Source organism: Anneissia japonica, unplaced genomic scaffold (assembly GCF_011630105.1).
Source record: "Anneissia japonica isolate Jap-2015-1 unplaced genomic scaffold, ASM1163010v1 scaffold2756_len2360902_cov194, whole genome shotgun sequence".
Classification (NCBI taxonomy): Eukaryota; Metazoa; Echinodermata; class Crinoidea; order Comatulida; family Comatulidae; genus Anneissia; species Anneissia japonica.
This window is the reverse complement of record NW_022719050.1, coordinates 1,396,608-1,416,678: the sequence shown is the minus strand read 5'-3', so window position 1 is coordinate 1,416,678 and position 20,071 is coordinate 1,396,608. Positions and strand designations below refer to the sequence as shown.

General features: G+C 32.2%; 1 protein-coding gene across 4 annotated transcripts in view; it reads left to right on the top strand.

Annotated features, from left to right (window-relative positions):
* Nucleotides 1-15,759, top strand: part of LOC117110707 (zinc finger E-box-binding homeobox 1-like) — a 33,147-nt gene extending 17,388 nt beyond the window's left edge. For 3 of the 4 annotated variants that reach the window (XM_033253474.1, XM_033253477.1, XM_033253476.1), the window contains exons 2-5: nt 5,492-5,803; nt 7,109-9,544; nt 10,210-10,392; nt 11,608-15,759. In XM_033253474.1, coding sequence (XP_033109365.1) covers nt 5,492-5,803; nt 7,109-9,544; nt 10,210-10,392; nt 11,608-11,921 — 3,245 coding nt within the window. In that variant the 3' untranslated portion in view covers nt 11,922-15,759. Of the gene's footprint in view, nt 1-2,967; nt 3,138-5,491; nt 5,804-7,108; nt 9,545-10,209; nt 10,393-11,607 lie in introns of those variants that run through there. The other variant, XM_033253475.1, reaches the window with a different exon arrangement.
* The last annotated feature ends 4,312 nt before the right edge of the window (nt 15,760-20,071 follow it).

Sequence of the window (20,071 nt, the reverse complement as noted above, 5' to 3'; positions counted from 1 at the left end):
ATAGGCACTACATAATAAATAAAGCAAAATGAAAATGAAATTTGAAAGATAAGGATCACAGGATCCGAAGAAAACAAAAAAAAGAATAATCACATGATGATGATAAATGATTTTGTCACCTGATCTAAAAAAAAATCTGTCAACTGGGCTGTTGCAAGTTATTGACCTTGGTATGCTTTTCTGGGGATTTAGTAAATCCTTGCTACAAAGTATGCCACTGATTTGTTTCACACCAGAAGCACCTGACTATCACTCCTTACCCCATTATCACCTGACTTGGCATCTCTAAGTATGATGTCATCAAAGGGGAAGTCCCTGGCAGAAGTTCAAGGTACAGAATATACTGTCAGTAGTACTACTGCAGTGTTGGATTTTCTGCTAAACAGTAGCAGGTATTTATACTATATTGTCTTTAGCTGTTAATCTTTCCTGTCATACTACCAGATATCTATGACTCATTTTAACCACATTATAAATTATTTTTAACACAATGGTATTTATTCAGGTTCAGTATGTGATTCATTTAATGAATGGTTAAAATTATATTAAATATAAAAAAATAAATCCACCTATTGTATGATTTTAAATTATGTTTTCTTATCAGTCACTGTATATTTTTTAATAGTAAACAATCTAATAAATTATGCAAATATCATTGCATTTTTATTCTTTTCTTATGTGTACTCTGTATTTACTACTTAATGCAATGTGTTACAGGTGCTATTTTATGTATACCTATTATTTAAATATTGATAACAGCCACAATTAGTACTATCTCTCTCTTTGATTCTTACAATCCAAACCTTGGCTTGTCCCTGAAGAATAAAGTGTCATAATTCAAGTTATTGATATAATAATTGAAAATAAAACAATAACATCATTCAGTATAAAAATAAACAAAAAACAATAGAGACTCCATCTTTATGGTATTTTGTTACATGTTGATTTGGAAAAATACATAAATTAATAATTGATAATAATTATAATAAAATAACCATAATAATAATAAAAATTATAATTTGCAATTTGTATAGCGCCTCCTGTTGGACCAACCTCGAGGTGCTTGACAACAACGGAAGGAAACGGACAAGAAAAAAAAACCATGAACCTAGACTAACAACACTCAATAATAATACCTCCAGTGGTATTCCAAGTGGCTTTGAGTCCTGCGCCAATAAATGTACCACTCAAATCCCCAATTCAATACAGAATAACATTAGGCAGACCTAACCATTGACTGTAGGCTACAGTAAGAACTAGTAGAAACCATAAGGAGTTAACTGCAAAATGCTTTATTGGTATAATAAATAATAATACAGTACACTATTAACAAGTTTGATCTCTAACAATACTTCAATAAGTATACAATACAAACCCATCAAAAATCAAAATGCAATGAATGATATCTATTTGATACAGTATGTATTTATTTATGTATGTCAACATCAACAAAGCTATAATTTTAAGTAGAGTGGCACACGACCAGTTGCTGAACAGTAACAATGACAAGTGTATTAATACATTGAGTCACTTATCTCCATCACCAATAGACTTTAAGGACAAACATATCACAAAGACATACAATAGCACAGTGCTATACAAAAAGTGCTAATGAAGTCTAACAAGAGGTTCACAGAACAACAGAAACTGTAGCTTTTGAAATCCTTTTTTGGTGTCTTGCTGTACTGTAACTGTAAATAATGCACTTTTTTCTTGTTTGCATAGAAATTTCTTTAGTGAAATTATAAATTATTATAATTAATTATTATAATTATTAAACAAACTCCCAGGTTAAGTTGATAGCAAGTTTGAATTTGGAGAAATATTATTTAAATAACTACTATTATTTATTATTGTTGTTGTTATTAATATCATTGTAGTAATTATATCTGATGGAAAATGAAATAATTACCTTCCATTTTTAAGGTCCTGGTTTCAAATCCTGTTGTCAGTTTAAGCATATTTCATATTAAATCCTGTAATTGTTGTATAAACTTGCATTAAATGTGAAAGAAATGTTTTTTTTTATTAATGTATACAGTAGGTAAATTGTTATAAAAATCAGGAACCAGTTTGAGTACATTGCATGGTGAACTAAGATGATAAATACTAATGTTCATGTATTTGGAATGATCACTTTAATTAATCTTCATCATCATCGTTTATTCTGCTGTTCAAATTGAAATTTAATTTCCATGGAAGCAGCTTCACGATGGGAAGATTTAATATGTTATAAATCGCTCCAATTTAGTACCACTTAACAAAGGATAGCTAATAAAAGAGTCATGAGTGGGATACAGATGTAGACCGATCTAATATCAATGAATAAAATTACCTGACACAGTACCTTATAACAAGCCAGACAAAGAGAGAGTTAATGATCCTCTTATTACTTGAATAAACCTATCTATAATTGAGGGACTGCTTTATACAATACTATTGTTTTAAAATATTTTTTTGTTGTATTAATTTGTTCAAACTTCTATCAGACTTTAAAATAAAGTCATTTTTTTTTTGTTTACCATAAATGTAAAAAATCCTACTTGAGTGCTGAAGAGTAAATGAGGAGTGTGTTAGTTCTTACCTGTGTGATCGACCAAACCATGCTGTGTCCCTATTCAATACAAACTGGCTGGGAAAGCGGACAACCGCCCGAGACAATACCCAACCAGTCATCCTGCACACCCCCATTGTAAAGCCCATGTATCACCTGCCCGGGGTTTAGTATATAATCAGGTGTTACGATAATTATGTTAATGATTTATGAAGCAGACTGTAAGATGGTGAAAGCCAGGTAGAGCAGTCCAGACTGGCTGGCACCGTATCAAAGGTGTCCCTTTGTTTCCTTAGGCCCAATCCCTCAGGCTCTGATAGGAGGTGTTTTGTTCTAGGTTCATGGCATAAAGTGTTAGTTATTCTTTGTCTTCCTTCTCTAAGCTGGACATCATCTCTGCAGCAGGAGGCTTGAGTGTTTTTCTCTCTCAGTACTGCCTTATTCTTCCACTATGGAGCACTGTTCTTAAAATAGCTAGTGAGTTTTACACTAAATACCTACTGATCTTGGATATACATTCTTTTGAAAATTTATACAAGTAGAAAGAAATTCAAATTTGGAATGTCTGAGAGTTTAGTATCAGGTGAGGTTTTTTTTTATAAAATGTTAAAAATATGCAGTTATGATAAATTACAAACATAAACAAAGCAAGTTTTTAACTTTCTTTGTCAATATTAAATGATATTAGCACAGGTAATAAAATTTAGTGCATGTAATAATTATTTTATATTTTTTTTATAAATAAGTTAAAGTTTTTATTTCTTTTTATAACATTTGATTTTTTTTATTATGATTTGTTTAAGATTTTTTTTTAATTATTTAATTTTAATCAATAGTTTTGTAGGTGATAAGTTAATCTAGTATTATTCAAACAGTTCGTGTTAATTTATTAATAGTTAAATGATATTAGCACAGGTAATTAAATTTAGTGCATGTAATAATTATTTCATACTTTTTTATAAATAAGTTAAAGTTTTTATTTCTTTTTTATAATATTTGATTTTTTTTATTATGGTTTGTTTAAGATTGTTTTTAAATTACTTAATTTTTTTCGTTGATAGTTTTGTAGGTGATAAGTTAATCTAGTATTATTTAAACACAATTTGTGTTAATTTACGGAAGTTTTTTTTCTTCTCTTGGTGGATTATTTTTATTTCTTTTGTATAAACATTTGTTTTTGTTTTTTTTTTTTGTAATTATAATTTTGTTTAAGATTTTTTTAATTTTTTTTGTGTTATCACTTGGTGGGCCCTTTTGAGACTGTTTTTTTGTGACTCGCTTTCACCAGTCTGTGCAACTTAACGCCAGTTGTTATACAGTACAGTATATTTTTTTATTTAATTGTTATTTTTATTGGTTAATCTTTAAACCAAGTGGGGAAATATATTAATTTCTTTTACAGTTATTTCCTTATTTTAATTGTCATGGATAACGTTTTTTCATCCTCATTATTTGACCACTTGATAGTTCAGTGATTTGTTTGTCATCATTGAAGTAGACTTGGTTATCCTGTAGGATGTCATACTAAGGAGGATATTCTATATATACTCCTGTTCCCTATTGGATCACTTGATATTTTGGATAAGTAATTACTTACATTGTGGTGTTCTTACTTTGCTTGGTTACATTGTGGTGTTTTAAAATTTGCTTGGTTACATCATGGAGGTATAAAATGATGTTCATTAATTCCAACATCATAATTTTGAGATTTAAGGAAAAAAATGAATGTCTTTTTAATTTTCTTTTTTCTTTCTTTTAAAACATTTTTTTAAGAATACTACTGTAGATGTATAAGTTGTAAAAATAATTAACTAAAAATATTATTCTTATTAAAAATTCAAATATTATATAATCCTACACAATATATAAATGTAAATATAAGTATAAGTATACATAAGTACAGTAATATATTATATTTCTGTGTACAGTATATTTAGTATATACTGTAGGCCTGAATTGTGAATTTCATTATTGTTTTGGTAATTAGATCTGACACATATAGAATCCCTGTTACTTTATACAGAAAAAAAACCTGTTACATGTTTTTATGTACAGTAGTTTTTAATACTTTATCATTGTTTCCTTGTATTACTTGAGAAATACTTAAGTTTGTCATCTGTGGTGCTTGGGTATGGTAGATTATTCTGCCATTTCCTCTCTTCCTTGAACCAACATCCTTCCTTGTACTCCCTGTTTAACAAGTTGTTTGGATTTTTTTTTTCAAATGATATAGTTGATGAGAAAAACAATATTTAGTTGGTTTTTTTTTATCTGTGTTAAATTTTTTCAACCACTGAAATAACTTTTGATTTTATTGGTGTTTTGCAGTTTCTTCAGTTAATTTATTTATTTGAAGCTTCAGTTTCAAACAATTACTAATCAGTCATTTTGTCATATTTTTCACAAAATAAATACACTATCTGGTAAAATCTAGAGAAACCCCATTATTTTATTACATTAAAATAAAATGGCATTTTTTTATTCTAAAAGATAGAGACCAAAACAATCCAGTTTTTACCAATTTACAGACTTTTAGTACAAAAATCACTAAATCTATTGCCATTTTAAGAGCCTCGCATATATAGAAACACTTATTATTTATGCATCTAAAAATTGGCAAGTAAAATAATTCTTTAGTTTTTTTCCAAATCTGTTTTCAATTGGATATTTGTATCGTTTTTGGTAATAATAATAATAATAATAATAATAATAATAATAATAATAATAATAATAATAATAATAATAATGATGATGATGGTCAACTTATAGAGTGCATATTGTGGAGACCTCCATGCTCTTAATATAATACTATAACTTTACTTAGATTAATAGCAACTAATTTAAGTATTGAATTATGAATTCAAGATTTTTAGCTCAACAACAATTTTAGCTTAATGAACTCTTCAAATTAAAGATCTCTCGTTTTGTATTTTACAGTTGATGAGATTCTGGACAAAAATGAAACAAACAGTAGTATTTCTGACCGAGGAATTGACCTTGCTGATGACCCAGTTGTAGGATCACCCAACTCCCCAATGAGTCGTTCAGACACACATAGTACAGATGACTCCTTCGGACATGGAAGCTCCGAGGAGGAGGAAGTTGATATTGACGAGGTTCAAGATGGTGGTGGTTCCGGAGATAGTGGGGTTGATACCGGAATCCATCTGGAAGAATATCTGCATAGGAGTAACACTATGGTTATTTATCCTGAGGCTGTTGACGAGGACAGACGGAGTGATTATAAAGGTACTGATTTTTTTTTAATGTTTTTTTCTTAGTTTTCATTTGGATAATATTTTTATAATTTATTTTCTCTACTCTATTACTTTCCTGACAAGTTTGTAAATGTTCAACTTTACATATACATTAATATTATTACAGTAATATTAAAATTTTATTTTCTTAAGGATACACTTTTTATAATTTACCTTTAATTAATATTTTGATTTTAATTTCTATACCATAAATTGCCCTCATCTAGGGAAATATTTAATTTATAATTTATTAGTTTTTATATACAGTAATGATAATATACAGTGATTTTTATACAACAAAGGACTTTCCTTGAAAGGAATGTACTAGAATGTTCTTTTTGTTTATTTAAATAGTCATTTTAATTGGTAAACTATTAATCCAATATCATTACGATGATGGAATATGTTCTAAATAAAAACTAGATTTTTCCCTTATGCAATTCAAAACTTTTGATATTGCTACGTAATTACACTTGACTTTTTACATGACTTTGCATTTGCACATGAAAATTAATCATGGTCTCCGAACCGAACGTTTGAATTACGGTAGATCTTTAAAAATGGTTACTACTTTAAATACTGTAATACACCATTTTGTACAAAGGCCAGAAAGAAGGTCAGTAAGACTACTTGCCTACCAGTAGAAGATGATACTAACAACCATTTGAAAAAAACAGTGTGCATAGAAAATTATAAATTCACCTTGAAATTCATATGAATTGGGTTTGCATCATGTTTTACTACAACCAGTAAAAGCTGGTGCAAAAAAAAATTAGAGCATTTGCATCACCAATCAAAACTCAAGTTCGTCTCCTTCCAGAAGGCGTCTTAAAGGTGATTACTAAGTGTCTTAGGAAATTAAACTCAGGCTGCTCGGTTCTAAAGACCTTGGCCTAGACAGTTCCATGATATACTCAAATATCTATTATAAGTTAACAAAGCTTTTTAAGGGGGAAAATTACTGAACCATTCACAAAAAAAAAATTGGGGGATTAAATGATTTTACTGTGACACATGTTGACTGGATGTTTCCGAAGACTGGTAGATGCAGACTAAGATCTTTCAATGCAGTGATTGTAATCATTATGAACACAGATTTAAGTCATTAAGTAAGTATGTGTTAAAACAAATGAGGTGTTACACACATGCTCAGGTTAAGATCAGTGTGTTAATGTATCTTCATTGGCATACATGCATTGTTTAATGTGTTTTACTGGCTACATTTGTTAGAACATAGTGCGTTTTCCGACTGAAAGTATTTGGAAGTTTACTTAAAATTCCTTTTTTATGTGTTTAGGAGAGGAAGATGAGAATGGTTTGGAGCCAGTTAACTGCCCATATTGCGATCGTACCTACAAGAGATTAACGTCACTTAAGGAGCATATCAAGTACCGCCACGAGAAGGGATCCAACAGCTTTTCCTGTCCAAAATGTAATTACTGTTTTGCTCACAAATCACAGTTAGAAAGACACATGGCAACGCACATGCCCGGTCGAAACCAAGTGTGCGAAATTTGCAATAAGGCATTTGTGAACATTTATAGACTCCAGCGACATATGCTGACACATACTTCAGGAAATCGTAAATTCAAATGTGGAGAGTGCAGTAAAGCTTTTAAATACAAACACCACCTCAAGGAGCATCTTCGGATTCACAGTGGAGAGAAGCCATACGAGTGCTCCATCTGTAGAAAGCGGTTTTCACACTCTGGTTCATACAGTTCACATATTAGTAGTAAGAAGTGCTCTCCAGTTCATGTACCACCAATCATTAAAGATGCAATGGCAGCTCCAGTGAAAGTTGTCTCTGGAGATGTCCTACCAGATAGTAACGAAGGAAGCGGAAAAGAGAACAATGGTCACTCAGTATCAAACAACATCTCATATTTTTATCCATTGCATGTTAAAATCCCAACATCGAATGACTTAGTTCCAACAAATCAGAATTTCCCTGATAAACAAAACCAGCAGCATCTCACTTCACCACCAAACGAAGCAGTTAAGAAAGTTTTAGAAATTGTTGGTGCCACTGTTACCAAGCAGCAACAAGAAGGACAAAATACAGACATTTCTAAGATTAAAAAGACTGTTAATCCAACTCAAGAACATATTGAAATAATTAGCCCAAAAGTGAATACAACTGAAAAAGTCAAACTGCCTGAAATAACTAAAGACAGAGGTGTAGTGACAGCAAAAATGGTGAAGGCACCTCTTGGTACAATCCCACCACAAGACGACAATTATAGCATTGTTGATTACACATTAAAGAAAGTTCATGAGGCCAAAGCAGTTGCAAGCTGCCTGGAAACTCATCGAAAAAATAATGCTGGTAGCCTGGAGAAGGCCTTTTGTAAATTTTGTGGCAAGTTCTTTGAAAATCCCATAGAGTTGCACCAACATGAAAGGTACATCTGTACGATGAATGAAGAAGTTCAGGAAGCAGTCAGCAGTATGGACCCACCTCCATTACTGAAATCTAACTGTAAAGAGTTTTGCCGTTTGTGTGGTGAATCATTTGATAGTCCCATTGAGAAACACCAGCATGAGAGGTATCTCTGTGATATGAACGCAGACGTCTGCAGACAAAAAATGCGTTCAAATAATAATGATGTTCTCTCCCTGACAACTGTGAACCCTGAATCTGATGAGAAAGATACAAATGAAGAGAATAATGATGATGTTTCTGTGATAAATGAAGAAAAAGCAGCATTGAGTGATGACCAGACCATAGAAGTGGAGAGCACTAAAGAAGATGATTGTGAAAGTGAGGAAGATAATCCAGTAGCAGCAACTGAAGATCAACCAGAAGTTGAATCTATATCTAGTGCTCAAGAGCAAGCATTGAGAGCATTCTATGCCTTGCAAGCTCAACCTTCTGAAGATGGACTGACAAAGATCTCTCAGGCTTTAAACCTCAATGTAAATACCATATCAGATTGGTTCCAGAAAGCACGGCAACAAGAAGTTGATGGTACTGATCCATCTCTTAAAGGTCTTGAATATGCAAATAAAACTGCTTTTAATGGATCAGTTTCAGACTCAAGACCAGTATCTAACAGCCCTGAGCCAACTCCAAGCCCAGTTAGGACATCAGTGGTCCAAAGTAGTCCTCAAAGACCCACCGCAACAACACCAGAACCTACCAGGGATGAAGATCGAGGTGTAGATCTTACCAGACTTCGTCCAACACCACTTACATTACAGACAACATCACCCATCTCAAGCCCCCAGACAAGTCCTTCAAGCTACCATTCAAGACCTATAGTCACATCATCACCATCAACTACTGCACACGATGCACCACTTGATTTAAGTGTACCAAAGCGGATGTCACCAACACCAGAGTATCATTTGGATAGAAACAACCTTATGTTTCATTATAAATATCCATCGTTATATTCCCCTGCTTTGGGAAGTGTGATTTACCCAGGTTTACGGCCTCCTCTCCATCCACAAGCAAGTTTATATTTTGAAAACACCATTAAGGCACACAGTTTAGCGCACCAAGTTAATAAGAGGAGGTATCCTGATCCTCCATACTTTGCCTATTTGCCTTTGCCGAATGGCTATCAGCCCAAACGTCAAAGAATTAATGTCCCACCGATGGACTACCCTCAAATTCCAGAAATGATGGCAGCTGAGGCAGGTCTTCGAAAACCCGGGACAATTGAACTGAGCCACTCACCGACTTACCCTGTACACTCACCGAAGGGTTACCCTGAAGATAGTCATGGTAATTATGTAATTTGTTTTTTTGTCTCACTTTTTTTTTAAATTTGCTTGAAACATCTCTTTTATGAACTGTTGTTATACAGTTGATTTAATAACTTTCAGTCAACGCAGAATACCTGACTACTACAATACATTATAACTTGTTACTATCAACTAACATTTGTAGACCTGGCTATGTACATTTACAACTATTATTAAAGCTTTGAATGATAAGCGAGTCTAAATGTTTCATGACTTGTGTTCCTAACCCCATGTCGTGAGTGAGGTACTTTATTAACAAGTGATTTTTTTTTAAATTGCTTTTTTTATAAAGTGATTTAAGTACATCCAGATGCAAGTGACTTCACTCAGTTATCTTTCTTATCAATATATCCTAAGTGTAATTACTTTCTGATGATGGCTCCTAATAGTGAAACAAAGGCAACTACCTGACTCCAGTAAGTCTGCCGATAGACCATCATAATCTCTACCTTACATCTATGTCGAATCTAATTAATGTAAACTTAGGTAGCGTTTCCTTTTATAAAAAATTTAAAAAAAAACATGATGGATGATTTTGGCAAAGAAGAGAATTTTATGTCCATTGTAAATCTAATATGAGTATGTATTTAAAATTTCGAAGCCTTAATGATAAATTATTGTAACTTTATTTTTTAATTTTTATAGAAATCACCTCATCAAGAATGGATTACATGTATGATGATAATTGCAATGATGATTCTCCTGGTAAACAACGGAGACGAGATCGGGTCGTGCGTAGTGTGATTGGAGGCCTTTACGCTTGCAGTCAATGTCCGAAGACGTTTCAGAAGCACAGCTCTCTCTTAAGGCATGTTTATGAACATTCAGGTATGGCGAAGTTTTGATCATAATGTTTTTCCTTTCATTTATTATTAATTATACAAGAACCTCATTATTATATCCCTCTTTGATTTTGATTTTAGACACAAAGTTTAATATTTATTGAGCTACTTTTAATAACAATAAAAAAAGACAATTATAATAAATATATTAAAAAAGTGGGAATACACCTGAATAATCTTTTTACTAGTATTATCAACAATTTGAAGTAGGTCAGAAGTCAATATTGGAGTAATATTCATTGATTATTGCTACCGCGCGTTAAGTCAACGGTCAGGAACATAGCATTGTTAAGAGGGAATTCAGGAAATCCTCCTTAGACAATTTTAACGTTGAAATGCGCCGAAGATCCAATCTGATTTGAAAATACTATTGCAGTTCAAAGCATTCTGCCAGTTTTTTTCTACACGCAGATCAGGTGAAACCTAATCGGGTATAGTAATAAAATGAGACATACGTCACTCCCATCAATAACTAGGGACCAAGTATATATTGGTGGATTGTTGTGGTGTGCATGGTGGTATTATGAGGGTGATTTAGCCTCCCTTTATTTTGAGCGGGCTACTTTCTGACGCCATGAATGACATTCTCTTGATGACGATAATGACATTTCAATGGTGTGGGACCTATGATTGGAAGCACAAAACAGCTGGACCACAGGAAACAGGTGGTCTCCTGGGGTCTTCCCTTGAGATGCAGTTTGTGATTGAAGGAAACTCGTAAGTATCTAAGCACATGTTCACAGCAAGGCGGACTGTAGAGGGAGTTCACGGTGCCCGACAGGTGGCTTTCCCGCACAGGCATCTTGGCTCCACACACTTATAGTGTTAGGAAAGGTTTGGCGCAACGATAAAATCGTACAGGCAGACACAGCAGGACACAGACCACAAGTCGCCAATGATTGATTTATCAATCAGACGTATCAGAGAATTTAAAAACCTGTAAACGACTGGGGAGATTACAGAGTTGAAGAAAAAGGTGGAATACTTTACAGATGGTTATTTATTTAAATGATAATACTTAGCGCTAACTTTGAACTACTTCTCTTTGCAACTACAGCTGTTTTAAAATGAAGTTCAATAAGTGCCACATTGTATTGCAATATGCATGAAAGCAAAATGTATTAATTGTAAATTTTAAAAAATAACATGATGAAATTTTTGGTATATGTTTCAATATTTTGTTATATTTAATCTCTTGCAGGAAAACGCCCCCATATGTGCAAGGAATGCGGAAAAGCATTCAAACACAAGCATCATTTGATGGAACACTCTCGACTGCACAGCGGTGAGAAGCCATATCAGTGCGATAAATGTCTGAAGAAGTTTTCGCATTCCGGATCCTACAGCCAGCACATGAACCACCGTTACAGCTACTGTAAACGAGAGGATAATTTAGGTGCTGGATTTGGCCGCAAAAAGGGCGCGACAATTAAGCAGATAATGGCAAAAGAGGACTATGTAAATGGCTTGACAGAAGAGGTGAAAAGTACAAAAGAAAGCGAAATAGAGGCTTAGATGGATCGTCAACGAAGTCTGTGATCCCAAATCAAACTTTTTGATGCAATTTTTTAAAAGAAACTTTTATCGATCAAAACAGTGAAAAAACCCATAGCTGATAAGTAATACAATATAAGAAAAAAAAAACACATCTGAAGGTGTTGCTTACCTACCCTGGTAGGTCATACAAAACGATTTGTTGACTTCCAAGATTATTGATTATGAAAGTGTAATGAATCCATGAAGTATGATAAAGGACTAAGTGAGTATTATTAAAATGTCAGAACAACCATATGCAGTATCTAGTCTTCCTGGTGCATAGGACTGAGAACAAACTTTTTATTCACTTTAGTAAGAAAGTTTAATATTCATTCATATCAGACCCAGTACTCTGATTGGATGCATATGTCTTCACTTAGATCTTCAAAATATAATGCTAAGATTAAGGTTAAAGATTTTTTTATGATGTACATATATGGGATTTTTTTCTCCAGTCCATCTCAACATTATTATTGGTGTGCTTTCTATAAATTATGAAGAAATATTTATTTTAATTTATCTTTTAAGTTATATGTTATTCAAAATGTTCTTTCACTTCATTAGTAATAACTACAAGTGCTAAAATTGTTAAGAGTTTTATGTTATTTTGTCAAACATGTTCATTCATTGTACATAGTGATTACAAATCTTAAATGCAATGCATTTTGTTTAAAAATTGTTTTAAAATTGAACAAAAAACTGTAAATATTGGAGACTACCATTTGAACGGATACATATTCCATGAATTAATGATTGTTGAATTTTTAATGGTCAATTTACAGAACCAAGAAGGATACAGCATGTTAAGATGTAATAACCTGTTTTTAAGAATATCTTTTATACTATCAAATATATATGTTGCAATTTCTGCCAGCTTGAAAAATAATTTATATTCGTCGGGACCCCAACCGTGCTGCGGATACTGTTTTTATGTTATTTATCTTATATCCAGCGCTACAGGTCTCAAATACATTGCGTACTGTGCAGCTAATGCATTACTAAACCACAGCCATTGCATTAATCTCTTATGTTCATTGTTATGGGATTTTACTTCGATCAAAAAGGTTATATATATGTGTGTGTTTTTATGCAAGAAAAACAGTTCTGGTCATGAGCTCACTCTACCAGGCATATGGCAGTGCAAATTTGTTGTAGTCATATACAATTCACTGCTTATGAAAGGTAAATCTTTAAAAGTATGAAATTTAGTCAGGTCAGAATCATTTTAAAAACAGAAATCTGTTTGTATAATTATATAAGCACATATATACATATATATATACATGTATATGTATATTTTGTATATTATAGATTTGTTTTAAGAATATGACCTTTGATTGAAAGTTGTGTTAACATTCATTTCCTGTGCTCATCCAAATGCCTTTGCCTGGTGCCATTGTGTCTCTTTCTGCTCTTTGAATTCTTGTGGGCGTTTCTTAGTGCAATTTTCACCTGAACTACTGTATATGCACAAAAACAAGGTACAAAACTTTACTTCGCTGACCTCTGATGAACACAAATAATTACTAACTTTAATTTAGTTAATTGGGTGACAAAATCTGACCTCCTTGGCAAAGAGAATGTTTTCTTGGCTTTTTTTTTTCTTGCATTTTTAAACCAACAAAGACAAAATACCACATACTTTGTTGATTAAAGAACCATTTAATTTTTTAATTCTGGTTTATTTCAATCCTTACTCAAATTTCTGTGTAATAGGAATCAATTTACTTTTTTATAACAAGAGAGTATTGGAGAGAATGAACGTTATGAGTTGAAATCAAATTTTATATTATAAAATAGTCACTGGAAATTGGAAGACAATTTAAGTGTTGAATAATTATAAGTTGATAAACTCAAAGCTATGTACTGAATTTCAGTTGAAAAACTTGGCAACAGAAAAATTTGCTCCCATAATGAAGTTAAATTAACTTAGCTTTTCCAATTATTATTTATATATTCATTATATAATGTAAAAAAGGTATAAGCAAGGATTTATATTAATTTGTGCAAATTATGTTAATTAATATCATTAACTAATTATGTTAATTAATACTTACTTTAGACTGAATTTGAATCAGTAAGCAACATATCAAGTGTCTTCCACATAGATGAACTATGCATTAAGCAATGAAATATCTGACATTTTCAGCTTAATTAATTCCTTTTAATCAGTATGTTAATTATATTTAAACACCAACATATTTGTGAAAGGGCTTATAAACAAAATTCTTAATGGCCTGCCAGGTTATCTTCCATAATTAACAATTATCCATTATTTATATTAAAATTTTGATTATCATTGTGGTTATTTTTCTTTGTTGCCATCATGTGTGCTACTAATAATCACCCTACAACTCAAAGGTAATATTAAAAACAGAAAATTATAAGTTTATAAACATTAAGGATATGACAAACAAGGAGTTCTCGTTACAAAGCAAGTGTTTTATTATGTATTTCATTCGGTGTGCTAGTGTTATTTAATTTAAAGTTTCATGCTCGTGTCGTTGATTTGGGTTTCATCCTTGTTTTTTTTTTTTATATATATGGAACTTATAATATGTTCTCCTTATGTGTGCTTAAATACATTCGTCCAACAGATTAAAGTAAAATTATTGTATATTTTAAAATTGGACATCAACATGAAATATTATTAAACATTTTATTGTATTAAACAACATTGTATTGTAGTACAGGTATTATGTCATGTGACAGTTGTTTTAATTTGTTTATTTAGTTGACATGAGTATTGTAATCATTAATATTGTTGTAATAGCTGTTATGTTCATTGTAATAGCCAAGACTAGCTTACATTAAACCATATTTACCATTACTACCCCCCTCTGTTATACTCATTATATTAACTATTATTACTCCCTCTGTTACTCATATATTGTTATTATATGATTCTAATCAAATTTATCAAAATATAATGAAATTTGTAAAAATTTGTCTTGGTTACTGTAAGTATATCACTTTGTTAGACAATCATCATTGTATTGACGTAGTAACTGAGTCAAAATCTGTGCGTCCAAGTTAGCGCTGTTCCGTTGTTAGCTTGGTACTTAATTTAGTGTTGTAGACAGTTTGGGGCCTTGTGTCACTACACAGCATATGGACGTCATTACCACTGTTTTAGTAGGTAGACAATTTGATGACATGCCCAGTGTGCAGAGACAGGTTTACAAAAGTAGAACGTTTAAATTTCCTCTGTTGATCATTTTTGACGATTTATCTTTTGATATATTTTTCTATCGAAAGTCACTACGCACAATAATGTTCTGTTCTTTACTTGGGTTTTTTTTAATGTTTCAAGGGAAATTGCATTTGGCAAGTTGAAGTTTTGATGTTTAAAGGGATTATGAATGTGCTTTTTTATAAATGCTGCATTGGATTAATAATAATAATAATAGTAATGGAACCAATACAATGATGAATAATAAATATAACACTTATATTAATTTTTTAAAACAGGGTTATTGAATAATATGATGTTTTCAAAACACTTGTAGTGTTATTGCAACACTAGGGTGGGGTTTATTTTATTAAGAATACATTAAGTATTGATCAAAATATTTTTTAACTTTTTAAGTTTTTTTTTTACCACAATTGCAATAATAAGGTTTACCATGAAGAAAAATGATGAGTCTGTTTTTTTATCTTGTGTGCTTTTTAAAAAAGTAGTTATTTTGATTCATATGGAAAAGAATCAAAAAACATTTATACTTCTAATGTAGTATTGTTGATATTCTCCAACTGTTGGTTGTTGTCTTCACCGCTGTTATTTATTGCAAATAAAGGTTATAAATGCTTTTTGGAAGTATGCTTTATCACCACGTCTGTTTCTTTCACGAATGTGTGTGTTTTCGCATTAATGTTTTTTTGAAACTTATCTATTATTCTAAGATTTAATTGAAATTCGTACAATTGATATAAAATTAATGAACAGATTTATTGGCTCTGACTCCTGGTTGTCTGGCGCCCTCTCGTACATCTATCGTATTTCCACAGCGACTCTCTCAATGTTTTTTTATAAACCTTATTTAGAACGTTATTATTGGAATTTAATGATTTATTAAAACCGCATTGAAAGGTGTTTATAATAACTTCAGCACATCACCGGGCATCGAGTAACTGCAGATTATTCTGTCACGGGACGAACCTCAAAAGGAAGATTTTTTTTTCTTCTTGTTAGTAACATATCAGAACTGTAACAGACGAAAATATTTCGACAAAAGTATACACCACTGTGTACAAAATTATGTATGAGAATTTGGAATATTTGTTTATGCTTCGGATAGAAACAAACACTAATGGATGAGGCCTCGAGTTGTTTATTTAAAAATGTTTTATGTTATTGTGGCGGCGATTGGCCTACAAAAGCAATGTATTTTTCGGTCATGTCTACATATTATAACAGTAGGCCTACACATAATAATTGCTCTCACAACATTCGATCTCATAATACATATTCACATTCAATACATATGCCTATGCCATATTTGCCCTGAGCCTAAAAATTCAATAAATAAATGCCATTATATTTAGCTGATACAAAATAAAATATTTTATTTGATTACTTAATGTATATTAAAGTACTAGTACGTTGTTATCTTCGATATCCTTCTCATTCATTTCCATAGGACTGTTTGGATGTTTTAACAATTTTTGGATTGAAATTTAATGATTTGTCTATGAACCGCATACAGGTGAAAATATAAATTACTGCACATGGCCCTCGTCGATGAACTGCAGATTGTATTCATTAATTTAAAAAAGTCAACAGCGAGGATCACGTAATGCTATAATTAATCAATTTAATTTACCATCTCTCTAGATAGTTTAAAGTTTTCGACAAACAAAAAAGCATACACATCTTCGTCGAATGTGCGAATTGATAGACATCCTGCAAAAGTGCGTCATGACGTCATTAGGACATGTTCTATTTTTCCTACTATACTGTACATCCTTGGCGTTTTCGGCGCCGCGAGGAGTTTTTTTAATCTTAGAGATGTTTTAATTATTAATTTTCATTTTTTCGAATTAATTCTGGAATTAAAGTTTACATTAATGATGCTGGCAGTTCATAAAGAAATCGACCGCTCCATTCGCACATGATCCGCATACTGTTGAATAATTCCTTGGTATTAATCCAAAGAAAATTAATTAATTCGTTAATATTTCAGGAGTGACGATACGTTACCACCTAGCAAGGAAACAAGTGGAACATCACAGGACACATCTACCGATTTAAAGTTTAATTCCAAAAGTTGTGAAACGAGTCTGCGAGTCTTGGTGTGTTAGAAAATACTGATGAATTCGCTTCCTTAGTATTAAACAGTGCGTAACCCGTATGTAAGTCATGGTATAGGATAAAAAAAAAAAGGAAAAGAAAAAAAAACGCATCTCCGTATTAGCGTAGGCCTAACCCATTTTTGTAAACCTGAACAAATAAACAATGTTTTTATATAGCATTTCTAGTTCAAGCATGGTGATTCTTGGCGGAAAAAACCATAATATATAAGTACCGTAAATGTCTACCGTAATTAATATGCCTACACGTAGTCACAATATTGTTATGTTATAATATTTCATTTGGTTTATTTTAAATTTAATTGAAGGTTTTTATAGGATTACATAAGTCATGTCACAAACAGGAAGTATTAAAAAAACAGACAGGCTCTTGTCAAAAAGGGGTCCTCTGCATAAAATTGTGAAGATTGGCAAAATATAAAACAAAATGTTGATTAAAACCATTCCTCAGAGGTCACGAATGAATCTCAAGGTTTCCATTTTAATTAAGGTTTACGGTGTCATCGCTTATAAATAGATATGGTGTTATCAATGTTAACAATGAAGTTTATTGATATATGTTGATTCTTCTAGTTAAGTTAACAAGCTTAAATAATTACTTATTTATTCGTTCGTCGTTCATTCGTTCATTCAATCATTTATTCGTCGTTCGCACAATCGGTCGTTCGTTCTTTCACTTATTTATTTATGTATGTTTTATTTATATATTTATCATTCACTCAGTTACGTGTTCATTCATTCATTCATTCATTCATTCATTCATCAGTCCGTCCGTAAAATCATTAATTTGTAAATTATTCTTAATGTGTTCGTTCATTCGTTCGATTACCCATTCACTATTCGCTCGTTCTTTTGTTCGTTCATTTATTTTACAAGTTAATACTTAGTATGTCCCTGACTCTTTAGCCACCTTCAACTAATAAACTGTTATATTAAATGATACATAAACATCATCCTTATCCTCGCCGTGGTCATCAGACATCATCATAGGCCTATCATCTTATCATCAGTATCACTATGCTTTTGAATTGCCTGTGTTTATTTCTATCATGTGAACAGCAATTTCCCTCCATAGTGAAATCGGCCTCCCGGAAAGGGGACGTCGCCTCCGGACGTCGCCTCCCCACCCCACACCCCACACCCCCTCCATTTTTGTATAATTGATTTTTCAATCAACGGCAATAGTTGTGGTTATTGTCATCCTTGGAATAAATAAAGTTAGATGGGTAAATACAATTAATATCGACTTAAATTGTCTCTGTCGATCCAATACACCTCCCTGATTTTATAACATACCGTATACCTATCATTCGTATATTTCTACACAGAATTAATCTAATCCGAAATGCCAACTAGAGACCACACGGGAAATGAGTAAACAGAAATTAATTACCAACCCGATTAACAATAGCACGTGCTGGCTTCGGCATAGTGCGCGCTTACACTTTACTCTGCCTCTTTTCACGATTGTTGGTACTGTAAAGGTTGCCATTTTTGCACTCCTCTCGAGCATCTCTAAATGTCAGATCTCGACAAACAAACACAGTTTTATCCTTTTCATTTAACGAAGTTTTGGTGTTTTGATGATGCAGATGAATCGTTTTGCAACATCATTCTAACTGCGTGTTTTTTTTCAGTGGCGATCATCCAATAGTAATGACACGGATTAAGCCCTACAAACAAGGGTTGAGTTTCTGAAAGCAAATACCATCCCACAGAATCTATCGATTCTATTTAAATACGGTACAATTTTCAATATGACCGATGACCTTTTCAATTAATTTTTTAACAATATCCAACAGAATATGTAATTGGGTATAGGCCTACTTACCGTATGCATTATAAGAGAGAGAGAGAAAACCTTTTAACTTTATACATTTTTGGAATGCGGCGTTCCCATGATGAAGGGGTGTGGGAACTTAGAGACATTTGTAAAGTAAAAAATTCTTTTAGATAACTTGCCACCCCAAAAATATTTTTGAACACTCAGGTAAAAAGTCTAAAACTTGCTGCAATATTTGGTGTTTTTTGTTTTTGTTTTTTTTTCATGGTAAGGGCAGGATAGGTTAGATGGAATTTACCTCATCCTGGTGGCCTATATATTACCTTTGTCTTTAGCCCCTCCTTTTCTGTTTGCTCTATTTCTCTTACCGCTTCTTTTCTTCCTAATCACATTTTTTTTCCTTTCTTGTTTCTTAATTCGGTCTGTTTCTACCATTCTTTTCGCTCGTCAGGTATTTCGGACTTCCATATTATCTCTAATCCCTCCACACTCTAATCTCCACCCTCCTCTTCTTTGTTGTTTCCATTTAATTTCCTCTCTTGTGTTGTACATTAATTAAGTAAAATCGCAAAGATAAAGTAGAACTCACAGGCAAAATAAATTCAAATGAAACCAAACTAATGAATGTTTCGGTTTTAAAACTAAAACTGTGTACGAAGTACCTTTTACACGTACGAAATAGCTAGGGAATACCTCTACGAGTGTTGTATGTGATATTGTTTAAAAGCATACCGGCCTTTACGCATTATACGTACAAATAATTATACACATTTATTAACTTGCAATTTCTCTTAATCTGTATAATCATAGTACACAAGACACAACATTTCCTTTCGAACTTCTATCAGTGTCAATTTTCAATAAGTAGGCCTATGTCGAGGGTTATATTTTAACTGACCGAAGAAAGAGAATAATTTCAATTAACATAAGGCTGGCCTCATATACATCAATTTATATGATACGTTATACACCGTTGTCCAAAACTTCTCTTTTGGTTCTGGTGGATAAAGCCGACTTCATACTCCAAAATACACCC